The 12516-nt window shown below is 41.4% G+C and overlaps 1 protein-coding gene across 7 annotated transcripts in view; it reads right to left on the bottom strand.

Moving 5' to 3' along the window:
* Positions 1 to 2744: 2744 nt before the first annotated feature.
* The window catches only part of KLHL15 (kelch like family member 15), a 113552-nt gene continuing 103780 nt past the window's right edge, over positions 2745 to 12516 (bottom strand). For 6 of the 7 annotated variants that reach the window (XM_033948418.1, XM_033948415.1, XM_033948413.1 and 3 more), the window contains 2 exons: positions 5289 to 5336; positions 2745 to 4009 (listed from right to left, as the gene is read on the bottom strand). In XM_033948418.1, the coding sequence (XP_033804309.1) occupies positions 2900 to 4009; positions 5289 to 5336 (1158 nt within the window). In that variant the 3' untranslated portion in view covers positions 2745 to 2899. The remainder of the gene's footprint in view (positions 4010 to 5288; positions 5337 to 12516) is intronic. The other variant, XM_033948419.1, reaches the window with a different exon arrangement.

Here is a 12516-nt window from a genome sequence, read left to right as displayed (position 1 = left end):
GCGGGCTGGAGTGGAAGCCTTAACTGCAAAACGCTGTTGATATGAAGGAGCAGGCTTGAAGGGCCTTGAAGAAAGAGACTTTTTATTTGGTTTCACCAATGTATCCCACATGGTTTCATGTTGAAAAGTCTTTCCCTTCCGGGCCAGAACGTATTTAGTAAACCCATTATACTGCTTGACCAGGGTGTTTCAGGTAGCAGGAAAAATAAAAATTGTAGTTCACTGCCCTGTTTGCAAACATGGAGTTCTGTTAAAGCCTCCTTCTAAACTTGTCCATGGTACAGTCCTCCCTGCCAGGAAGGAACGAGGCGTAAACATTGGAAAAGGTGCATTTCTTCAGAGTAGACTCAACAAGCAGAGACTGGTGAGGTAACTGAGGCTTGTCAAACCCAGGCAGGGCAATGATTTTATATAATGACTCCAACTTGCAAAGCGCTACTGGCACTGAGAGGGGAGATTCTAAATTTTTGAAAAAGGTCTCCCTCAGTATGCCATGGAGAGGAAGCTTTAGCATCTCCTTTGGAGGCTGATCATAGTCTAGTCTATCCAAATATTCTTTACTATATTTGGAGTCAGCCTCCAACTGGATTGAAAGATCCTGACCCATTTGATGGATAAACTTTGAAAAAGTAAGTTTATTGGTGAGACAAGTTTCATGTGGTGGATAACCTCTTGAAGAACGCGATGCATGTGAATCCTCCGCATCAGAGTCAGAAAAAGATGGATCAGGATCAGAATCTGCCTGCAAATCTGACTCCATGAGCATCGAAGGGGAACGGCGCTTGGATCGGTGCCGTTCCGGTGTCGGAGTCTCAGTGTGCTTGCACTTGTGAGAGACTTTCCCCGACTTAACAGGGCTGTTATCCGAATGCCTGGAGGATGACATGTGTTAAGACTTGGATCGATGCCGTGAAGATCGATGCATTGGTGTCAGTGTCATAGGTGGCAGGCCCGACACCTGTGAAGCATCCTTGCGATGCATCGATGCGGTGTCGACAGTGCTCATGGTCACGGGTACATGCTCAGGCTGGACTGGCACCGGAGGAATCAGCGTTGGGAGCAGCATCTGAAAATGCTCCCCAAGCTCCTCCCGAAGCAGGACATCAATTTTCTGCTTTAGGGAAAGCACCGGTACAGGAGGCTTGGATGCCAGTACCACAGGTGCAGCATCCCATTCCGGAGAGGAAGATGCCGATGTAGAGGCACTCCTCGATAAAGGAATCGGGCACTTATGGGACTTGTGCGAGGTCAGCATTACTAGGCTCGATGCCTTTGTGACCTGTGTCCCGGGTTGGGAAGGCTTCTTAGCCGGCTTACCTAACAGAATTGTATAGTGCAACACCGGGGTGAGTGTTGATGCCTTTGGTGTCGTCATCTTCGGGGTCAGTGCCTTGGACACCGGCGGTGTTGATGCAGGTTCCTGGTCCATGCCAATGCCAAAAGGTTTCTGTTGCTGCAAAACTATTTCTTATAGTACGCTTTTGCAACAAAGAGCAGTGCTTTGACACGGTGCTCGGGACCCAAACACTGAAGGCACCATGAAAGAAGGTCCGTTAGGGAAATAGTATGAGCACAGCAAACGCACTTCTTAAAACCCATCAGCGGGCAGGACATGGATGGGAACACTGTCTCAGCTAAATTGAATTAGATGGCTGAGATGGAGAGGAGGCCCCTCTGGTCCAAAAACCCGCAGACGGAAAAAAACCCAGAAGATTTTTTAAAAACTTTTATTAGGTGAGGAAATAAAAGAACAAGAAAAAAGAAAAATTGAAAGTCACAAAACCGCGAGTGGGAAGACAAAAAAGGATCAACGGCCGTTGAAACACGACTTCTTAGCTCCATGGAAATTAAGAAACTGAGGGACCGCACATCTACATTGGAAGAGAAGGCACTTGCGCGGTGCGGGCTATCGTGACCTTTCTCAAGTCTTAAAGTGGTGATGCTTGTGGAAGCCCGGGTACTGTTTAAGCTGGGCTATTTCTGCTATAAAGTTCTACACAGCTTAGCTCCTATCTATCTGGTTGATAGTTTCTTCATAGCTACACATAAATATAGTAGAAAAGCTCATGCCTTGTTTGATTTTCCTTCTGTAAAGTATTGTAAAAGTAAGAAATTCCTTAATAACTCTTTAGCATTTCAGGCAGCCTCTCACGAAAAAGAATTTCGCTCATTGCTGCTCACAGCTGATTCTTATAAACATTTCAGAAAACAGCTGAAAACCTATCTTTTCACTAAATATTTGACTACTTAATTCATTCTATTTCATGGATCATGTTTATCATTAATAATCTTTTGTAAACCGCGTAGAACTTTTTGTTAACACGGTTAATAAGTACAATGTAATGTAATGTACCGGGGCTCCGTCAGTGACATCACCCACATGTAAGAATATGCTGCCTGCTTGTCTTGGGATAATTCTTTTTACTTTAGGACCATGGTCTATGAGCTCTGGGGAAGAACCCATTCTTCTCCACTGCTTAAACCTAGCCAACATCTTACAACTAGCCCTGAGATGACTGCACTTTTTGGTGCATATTTATCTTTTTTTTTTTGGCTGGTCCCAGTGGCAAAATTTTAAGTAAAAGTTTGCTACCCGGACCCTTTGCATGAGTAGCAAAGTTTGTGCAAATGAGGCCACACAGACTGCAGGAAATTCCATGGGTTACTATATCAGCTTCCAGAAGAAGTTAATTCTGATCTCTCTCGTTCCAACATTTGCAAAAAATGTAATATAAACCACAATATCAGTCTAGAATGAACTGTATTTCTAAGAAAATTGGTGAGATGTTTCTATTTTCTCTATGTATTAATGCTGTCTTATATACAGATTATTGTCCTAGATTTCAAAATTGCATTGATTTCTATACATTTTGTAAAATAAGAAAAATTGTTTACAGTTTTAGCTACAGCGCCTAACATGCTCCAAGACATACTCAGGGAAATGCAGGCTACATACTTGTAAACCATCTAATTTGCAGGGCATTCTAGGATATTCATCTTCTTTCCATTTATTGTCCTCAGGATCAAAGGTAAGAATAGAATCACTATAATGGCCATTGTAACAAAGACCACCTAAGACCATGATCTGCTTTTCCAAAACAGCTACACCATGCCCACTTCTGCCGACTGGCATAGATGCCAGTATTGTCCACTGATCAGTATCTGGATCATAAACTTCTGTAGATGGACAACCCTGAGACTCAAAAGAAGCCCTCAAAATCACACATACACCACCAAAGACATACAGCTTTCCGCCGTATGAAATCATTTTATGAAAACATCTTGCATAATTCATTTTGCATCGGTTTTCCCAACAGTTAGTAAGAACTTGAGTTCTTCTAGTTCGTTGTTCCACTGTCCCCTCTTTACTTGGATCAAATACACAAACTTGCTTAGAAGTGGATGAAGATGTAATTCCTCCGGTAATATAGAGTTTATTACTAAGCACTGTCCCTTCATGTCCATATTTGTTGACTGGATAAGGATCTACAAACTCCCATTTGTCTTCAGTGATGTCATACCGTTCAGTGGAATAAAATGTTTCATCCCTTGTTCTACCTGCCACAGCATAAATGTATCTCCCAATAACCCCTACAGCAAACTCTGAGCGAGGAACAGACATGTCGGACATTCGCAACCAACTATTTTGCCTTGGATCATATCTAAAGACTTTGGAAGATGCATGAAACTCTCCATCTGGACCCAGTTCTTCCCCTCCCAACAGGAACACAAAGTTATTGACTATGGCAAGACAGTCAGGCCGTAGTGGTACCTGTGGACCTTCTAGTTCCCACCATACCCTTGGTTTGTGTAACAGAAGGATTTTACTGTTCACCATGCTATGACCTATCATTCCTCTGAATACTGCAGTCTGGGGTTTGGCCGATCGAATACGATTAGATTTAATTTCCATTAAAGGTTGTTCATGAATGCTGTGAAAATAGTTCAAGGCTTGTTCAACCTCATGTCGCAGCTGGCGAGAGTATCGAAAAAACTCTGAGGTTTTCACCTAAAAGGGAGCATAAAAGAAAAAAAAACAAAAACCAACATTAATGATAAATAATTACACCCAATTATACAAATACAGTTGTATGTAGAGCTAGTGGGCTCAACCTTCAGCGCTATTTAGCCAGCCAGCAATGGCTCCCGGCTGGCTCAATAGCACATAGCTGGCTATCCGCCAATACTCAGCAAGAAATCGTTGGCTATGTCCTGCTGAATATCCTGTTTGGTCGATAGCTAGTCACCATCAACATTCATCGGCTGGCTGGCTAAGTTCAGTGGCCAGATAAATCCATCTACCGTAAAAAACTGGTCTATCTTTGACCACTATGTCTTAGCTAGCCAACTGATGAATATTGACTTAGCTGGCTTTGTCTTGGCCAGCCAAAAAAAAAACCAAACAGAAATTCAATTCCAGGCAGCAGATACCGTGCTAGCATTGAATTTCTGGATTCACTGTGGACTACGGGAGACAGCTTGTTATCTCCCACAGTCTCAATATCAGGATTGTTTTTACATTTTGAAAACCTTAGAATTTAAAAAAATAGATATATGAAGGCAAATCTATAACTGTGGCATAGAATAACAAATGGAAGGAAAAGGGTATGGATGATGTGTCCACTTATGCACACAACTTATAGAATGCTGTAAGTAGCAATCAAGAAAGGGATGTAACTAGTGGTATGTTGCAAGGTTCTGGTCTTAGGGCTGTTCTTTTTAACATTTTTATAAATGATACTGCTGAAAGGCTGTTGGGTAAGATTTACCTCTTTCTGGATGATACCAAAATCTTCAATAGAGTAGACACCCCGGATGGTGTGAATAACATGAAGAAAGACCTGGTGAAGCTTGAAGAATGGTCTGAAGTTTGGCAGCTAAAATTTAATGCTAAGAAATGCAAGGAATGCATTTAGGCTGCAAAAACCAAGGGAATGGTACAGTTTAAGGGGTGAAGAATTTATGTACATGACAGAAGAGCGGGACTTGGGTGTGATTGTATGTGATGATCTTAAGTAGCCAAACATGTTGAAAAGGTGACGGCGAAAGCTAGAAGGATGCTAGGGTGCATAGGGAGAGCTATGGTCAGTAGGGAAAAGGAGGTATTGATGCCCCTGTATAAGACTTTGTTGAGACCTCATTTAGAATATTGTGTAGGTCCAGAGGAAGGCTACTAAAATGGTACGTGGTCTTCATAAGGCATATGGGGACAGACTTAAAGATCTCAAACTGTATACGTTGGAGGAAAGGCAGGAGAGGGAAGATATGATAGTCGTTCAAATACCTACTTGATGTAAATGTGCATGAGACGAGTCTCTTTCAGTTGAAAGGAAGCTCTGGAATGAGAGGGTATAGGATAAAGTTAATACCATTTTACAGAAAGGGTGGTAGATGCGTTGAACAGTCTCCCAGAAGAGGTGGAGATAGAGACTGTCTGAATTCAAGAAAGCATGGGATCTCTTGGAGAGAGGAAGAGATAATGGTGGTTACTGCGGATAGGCAGACTAGATGGGCTATTTGGCCTTTATCTGTCATCATGTTTCTATAGCTTCAGTTATGCCAGGTCTAGGGCTTGATTGATGCTAGTATTCTATAATGAAATCTGGGTGCACAGATGCCATTAGAAATTAGGCTCTCTCTGCACAGCATTGGGGCACTTAAATGAACCCACCCACATAAAATTGTCCCCATATTACATAAATACCAAAAAGCACTCATGTCCCTAGTACTCTCTCACACACATACACACCCTCCCTCTGCATGCCTTGGATATTCCAATTTATTTTTGTGCCTTTTCAATGCTGATGAGTTTTCAGTTGGACAAACTTTTAGCTGCTAATGGGACAGAATTCTCCTTCAAATGACTTCTCTACACATCAGAGCCGGTGGCAAGCAGACAGAATAACCAAGGGTAGGGATGGTTGAGAGTGCTGCTGGTTACTGGGAGTAATACAAATACCAGTACATTTCTGATATGATGCAAAAACATGTATCTGGCTCAACTGAAAAAGGCAGCCAGCAAAAGTCCCACACCAATAAATATTTTCAAAGAGCCACTAATTAATTGGAAATAAAAACCTTAGTTATAGGTATAAATCCCAAAACACGAACTGCTGTGAAATGAGTTACAGTGCTGATTCATATGCATAATACAGGCAATTCTGAACATCCACAGGGAGCTTTCAAATGAGTGTGTATATATCGGTAGCAAAGTAAGCTTATTTTTAAAGGGAAACACATTTCAAGCAGGGACAAAGTCCCTAATTCTTATTTGTATAAATCCACTAAGCTACAGTAACCCCTGAATATGGGACTGTCTCCAAGAAAAACTGACTAAAGTGGCATATCCAAATTATTGATCGTGTCTAATTTTCCATGTCATTGATCCATAAGCAGTTTGAAATCCTGTAACTTTTATAATTTTTTTTTCTCATAACAGAATGGGGTTTGGACTATTAGAAACTGTTTGGTTCAGCCGAGCGAGATCTGGCATCACCAATTTTCTTGACTTCTTTGAAGGTGTGGATAAAGGTGAGATGGTTGATATAGTGTATCGAGATTTTCAGAAAGCTTTTGATAAAGTTCCTCATGAGAGGCTCCTGAGAAAATTAAAGAGTCATGGGACAGGTGGCAAAGTTCAGTTGTGGATTTGGAATTGGTTATTGGATAGAAAACAAAGGGTAGGGTTAAATGGCCATTTTTCTCAATGGAGGAGGGTAAACAGTTGATTGCTGCAGGGATCTGTACTGGGACCGGTGCTAATTAACTTATTTATAAATGATCTGGAAATTGGAATGACAAGTGAGGTGATTACATTTGCAGATGACATTAAACTGTTAAAAGTTATTAAAACGCATGCGGATGGTGAAAAATTGCAGGCAGACCTTAGGAAATTGGAAGACTGGGAATTTAAGTGGCAAATGAAATTTAATATGGACAAATGCAAAGTGATGCACATTGGACGAATAACCCAAATTACAGCTACCAGATGCTAGGGTCCACCTTGGGGGTTAGCGCCCAAGAAAAGGATCTGGGTGTCATTGTAGGCAATATGATGAAACCTTTGGTCCAATGTACGGCAGAATCTTGAGTGGAGCAGAATGGGTACAAGTGGTTTGATTTTTCACTCTGTAAAAAATTACAAAGACTAGGGGACACTCTATGAAGTTACAGGAAAATACTTTAAAAACCAATAGGAGGAAATATTTTTTCACTCAGAGAATAGTTAAGCTCGGGAACGTGTTGCCAGAGGTTGGGGTAACAGCGGATAGCGTAGCTGGTTTTAAGAAAGGTTTGGACAATTTTCTGGAAGAAAAGACATAGTCTGTTATTGAGAAAGACATGGGAAAGCCACTGCTTGCTCTGGATTGGTAGCATGGAATGTTGCTACTCTTTGGGTTTTGACTAGGTACTAGTAACCTGGATTGGTCACTGTGAGAATAGGCTACTGGGCTTGATGGACCATTGGTCTGACCCAATAAGACTATTCTTATGTTAAACAGAATTTATGACGGCATCAAGATTTTAAAATAAACATGTCTTTAAATACCCGACCATTAAACCTGTTCCAAAATTTATCAAAATGAACACTATAGCAAAAACAACACATGAATGTGTCTAATTTTTAAAATCACAGCATGCTTTTGAAAAAAAAAAAAAAAAAAAAGAGTACGATAAAATCTTGTACCTAAACCCCCCCCCCATGCTGAGAAACAATGACCTTCAGCTCTTATCATTGCTCTTTTTGTCTTTATGCCTTCTGAAACCTATATTCTACTCATATCTTTATATATATATATGTCATAACCTATTTTCATGCATTTTCTCTCACTTCCATGCATTTGTGTTTACAGCTATGTTGCATTTTTATGTACCTTTAAGATGATGTTTGCCTATAAAGCATACATTAAAAAAAAACTTTACTCATATTAGTTAACTACCTTATTAAAGTTTGATTATTATTATGCTACATCTGCCTCTGTGTTGAAGCTGCTAATTAACTCCCCCCTTTTATTAAGCCACGCCAAATAGCGCCACCTAAATTCTGAGCTGCCTATTCTTATCATGTGAGCAGCTCAGCATTGGTAAGAATTGCCGCTGCTGGGTCAAACCAGTGGTCCATCATGCCCAGCAGTCCATTCATGCGGCGGCCCTCTGGTCAAAGACCAGCGCCCTGAAACTAGCCCGACCAGCAGGAACTTATCTAACTTTGTCTTGAATCCCTGGAGGGTGTTTTCCCCTATGACAGACTCCGGAAGAGCGTTCCAGTTTTCCACCACTCTCTGGGTGAAGGAGAACTTCCTTATGTTCGTTGAAAGGGGATAGATTCTGTACAAACGTAAGGAAGTTCTTCTTCACCCAGAGAGTATACTGGTAGGGCTAGTGTCAGTTAGGGCGCTGGTCTTTGACCAGAGGGCTGCCGCATGAGCGGACTGCTGGGCATGATGGACCGATAAGGACAGGTTGCTCACCCTTCTCCAAGGTAGGGACAAATGTAAGAAAGTTCTTCTTCACCCAGAGAGTGGTAGAAAACTGGAACGCTCTTCCAGAGTCTGTCATAGGGGAAAACACCCTCCAGGGATTCAAGACAAAGTTAGACAAGTTCCTGCTGAACCAGAATATATGCAGGTAGGGCTAGTCTCAGTTAGGGCACTGGTCTTTGACCAGAGGGCCGCCGCATGAGCGGACTGCTGGGTACGATGGACCACTGGTCTGATCCAGCAGTGGCAATTCTTATGTTCTTATGATAGTGAAGGAAATTTTTGACTGAAAATTTTTACAGGAAATTGGATTTTGCCAGATCTTTTCACCTGGATTGGTCACTGTTGGAAACAGAATGCTGGGCTAGATGGATCATCAAGTCTTTCATATTTATTCACTTATGCCATATTAATGGCAGGCATAATTGGGTGCACCTAAGTATGGCAAACTACAAGCGTAACTCAGTTTATCCCAGGACAAGCAGACAGCATATTCTTACATGTGGGTACCGTCATCCATGAAACCCGGCACGGACCGTCTAAAGTGACTATCACATTAAGAAATCAAAAGACTGCCAGTATGCTCATGCGCAGGTGCCTTCCAACCAGCTGCCAGCTCACAGAACTATCAGTTCTTTGTTTTCCGCATATTTCTCTTCACACGCCTTTTGGTCTGTATTGCATGCGTTTAAAACTTACATATTTTATACATGTTTATTTTCTGCATGTCTTATTTGCATATGTTTTATGCCTTCCCATATTATATATGTTTTCAATTTATTTTATTTGCCAGACATCCTCGGTGAGTGCTAGCCTCACAATGATCTCAAGTAAATGGTCTTCTGTCCCAGCGTTTGTCAGTGACACCACAACTCAAAGACTCACTTCTATGGTAAATGTCTCCAGCCAAGCTCTCCAGAGGTCTCCTGTTTCAAGTATCACCTGACCAAAAGATTTTGACAACAGCTGCTTCCATGTTGGGATGGGGGGGCTCACTTAAATGATCTCCACACCCTGGGATCTTGGAATTTTGCAGAGACACATCTTCACATCAATCTACTGGAACTAAGAGCAATTCACAATGTCCTTTTCACATTCCAGGATTGTCTCCTCAATCAAGTAGTACTGATTTGAACAGACAACCAAGTAGCCATGTACTATGTGAACAAGCAGGGTGGAACAGGATCTCACCGCCTCTGCCAAGAGGCCATCCAAATCTGGTTCTGGGTCATTGTTTGCAACATTTTCCTGAAAGCTGTCGACTTAGCAGGAAAACAGAATGTATTTGCCAACAAATTGAGCAGAATTCTGCAACTACACAAATGGTCACTCAACACCTTTGTCTTATGACAGGTATTTGTAGCTTGGGGGAATCCCAAAAGTGGACCTATTTGCTTCACTCTACAATCAAGTTTCAAGTTTATTAAAAAAAAATTTTATACCGCTTATTCAAATTTTCTAGGCGGTGTACAGCAATAATAAAAGAGATATCTTTAAAAGAAACAAAATAAATTAGAGTTAAAATATTATACAAAACAATGTTAGGTTAGTAGATATTTACAAAAAAAACCCACATATACTAACTACACACAATTGGGAAAGCAGGACTGAACTACAATATTTGAATAAAGCACACTTAGGGGTAAAACAATAGGTAGGGAAAGGGACTGTAGTTGATTTAGTCCTAAGAAGGACAGTTTTATCCAAAAGCATCCTCAAATAAAAATGTTTTGAGTTTTGCTCTAAATTGCTTTGTCGAAGATTCCATTCGTAAATGATTAGGCAATAAATTCCAAAGGGAGGGTGCAGTGACGGCGTTTCCAGGCACTCCCAGTCGCCTTGAAACTGATGCCTTTCTGCTCGACTGGGGAGGCAGATTCCTCTATGCATTTCCTCCAATCAGGACAACACTGCTCAAGCTTCACCAGGAACCAGCCAACATGATACTCATTGCGCCTTGGTGGCCATATCAACCTTAGTTCCCTCTCCTCCTACAAATGAGCAAACAGGAACCAATCATTCTGCAAATATTTCTAACACTGATGACACAGAACAAGGGCTCTCTACTGCATCCCAATCTATGTTCTTTAGCTCTCACTAAGTGGTACTATTTTGCTGTTTGCATCAGTGTCAGCTATGAACTTGGTCAACTAGGAAGCCTTCCACATGGAACTGCTACCACTTCAAGTAGATTCGCTTCTCATTGTGATGTAGTAGCAAATCTCTGGATTCAGTGACCGGTCTTATTCCTTCCATACTGGATTATCTCCTACACCTCTCTAATTTGGGACTAAAAACTAATTCAGTGAGAGTTCATCTCAGTGCTATAAGTGTTTTTCACACACCACTGGACAAATTCTTAGCAGTACATCCTCTGAAGTCTAGATTCATGAGTGGCCTTTACAATACCAAGCCCCTTCTGAAACCTCCTCCAACGACTTGGGATGTTAATGTTGTGCTCTCCACACTCATGAAGTCGCCATTTGAACCACTGTCCACTTCATATCTCAAGCACCTCACTTGGAAGGTGGTCTTCCTCATTGCTGTCACATCAGCACACATAGTCAGTGAATTCTAAGCGCTAATAGCAGATCCACCTTATACTACATTTTACCCTGGTGGTCCTTCAAACTAATTTAAAATTCCTCCCAAAGGTAGTTTCAGAGTTTCATCTCAATCAATCTTCTGGTGTCTTTTCCAGAGCCTCATGCTCTCACCCTGGTGAGTCAGCGCTTCACACATTGGACTGCAAACGTGCTCTAGTCTGCTACTTGGATAGAAGCAAGCTTCACAGAATTTCTAACTATAACCAAGAAAACTATCTCCACATGGATTGCAGACTGTATCTCATTCTGCTATACTCCGATACTAGAGGATCAAGTAAACTATACATAAGGTGCGTGGAATGGTGACTTCAGTAGCCCATCTATGCTCCATTCCTATTGAGGACATCTGTAAATCAGCCACCTAGTCCTCAATTCACACATTCATGACCCACTACTGTTTGGAAAATCTTACCAGACAGGATAGTCAATTTGGCTTCAAAGTTTTCCAAGGTTTAATCACCAATTAGAAGTCAATTTCCCTCCAACCCTATTTGTTAGTTGGAGAGTTCCCATAAGTGAGAATATGCTACCAGCTTGTCCAGGGATAAGACACAGTTACTTACCTGTAACAGGTAAGGGGCAGCAGGCAGCAATTCTCACAACCTGCCCACCTCCCCTTCTTGGATTCTTAGCATTGTTAATGAACTATGGTCCCATGAACTGGCAGCGGGCAGGAAGGTACCTGCATATGCACTGTATGGGCAGTCTTTTGATTTCTTAATGTGACAGTTCATTTTAGATGGTCCGTGCCAGATTCCATGGATGACGTCACCTGCATATGAGAATATCTGCCTGCTGTCCCTGGATAACATCTATTGCAAGTAATTGTGCTATTCAAAAGCTATGTGTAAAAGTTGGAGATACGCCCATCTCTCGTGCTCTGCCCAAATACATTTACATGCTCCTTTGTAGTTATGTGCAATATCATTTATATGTTGTATTCCAGAATAGAGTGTAGTATGTTCATGCACATAACTGTCAATCTTTATAACACTTATATGTGCAAGGCAGTTAAAGAATTGCCCTGTTTAGTTCTTTTCCTTCTGAACAGTTGCAAATTCATTCCCTTCACTTTTTCCTTACTCTTTCCCTTCACTCTGGCTATTTTCTTAGTTTCTCTTAATGTTTCCAGATATCAGTTTTCCTATTTCTGTGATTGTTTGTAGTTTATGAATAATTTTCCTTCTCAGCTTCAACCTTTAGTCTCAAACAGATATACTAAGATAGGGGAGAGTGAGAGATGCACTGCAAACAAGTAGGTAGTGGCGATAGGCTGACTCAGGAGTAAAATATCCTGCACAGTGAGCAGCACAAAACATAGAGAAGACAGGGACTGAGCATAGAGACAGGGACACTAAAGCAATGCTGGGCATGACAAGGGACAGACATGGAGAATAATACTTAACATAAGAATAGCCTTACTGGGTCAG

The sequence above is a fragment of the Geotrypetes seraphini genome, chromosome 6 (genome assembly GCF_902459505.1).
Source record: "Geotrypetes seraphini chromosome 6, aGeoSer1.1, whole genome shotgun sequence".
In the NCBI taxonomy this organism is placed as follows: domain Eukaryota; kingdom Metazoa; phylum Chordata; class Amphibia; order Gymnophiona; family Dermophiidae; genus Geotrypetes; species Geotrypetes seraphini.
The sequence above is the reverse complement of the archived record's forward strand: the minus strand, read 5'-3'. Positions and strand labels throughout refer to the sequence as shown.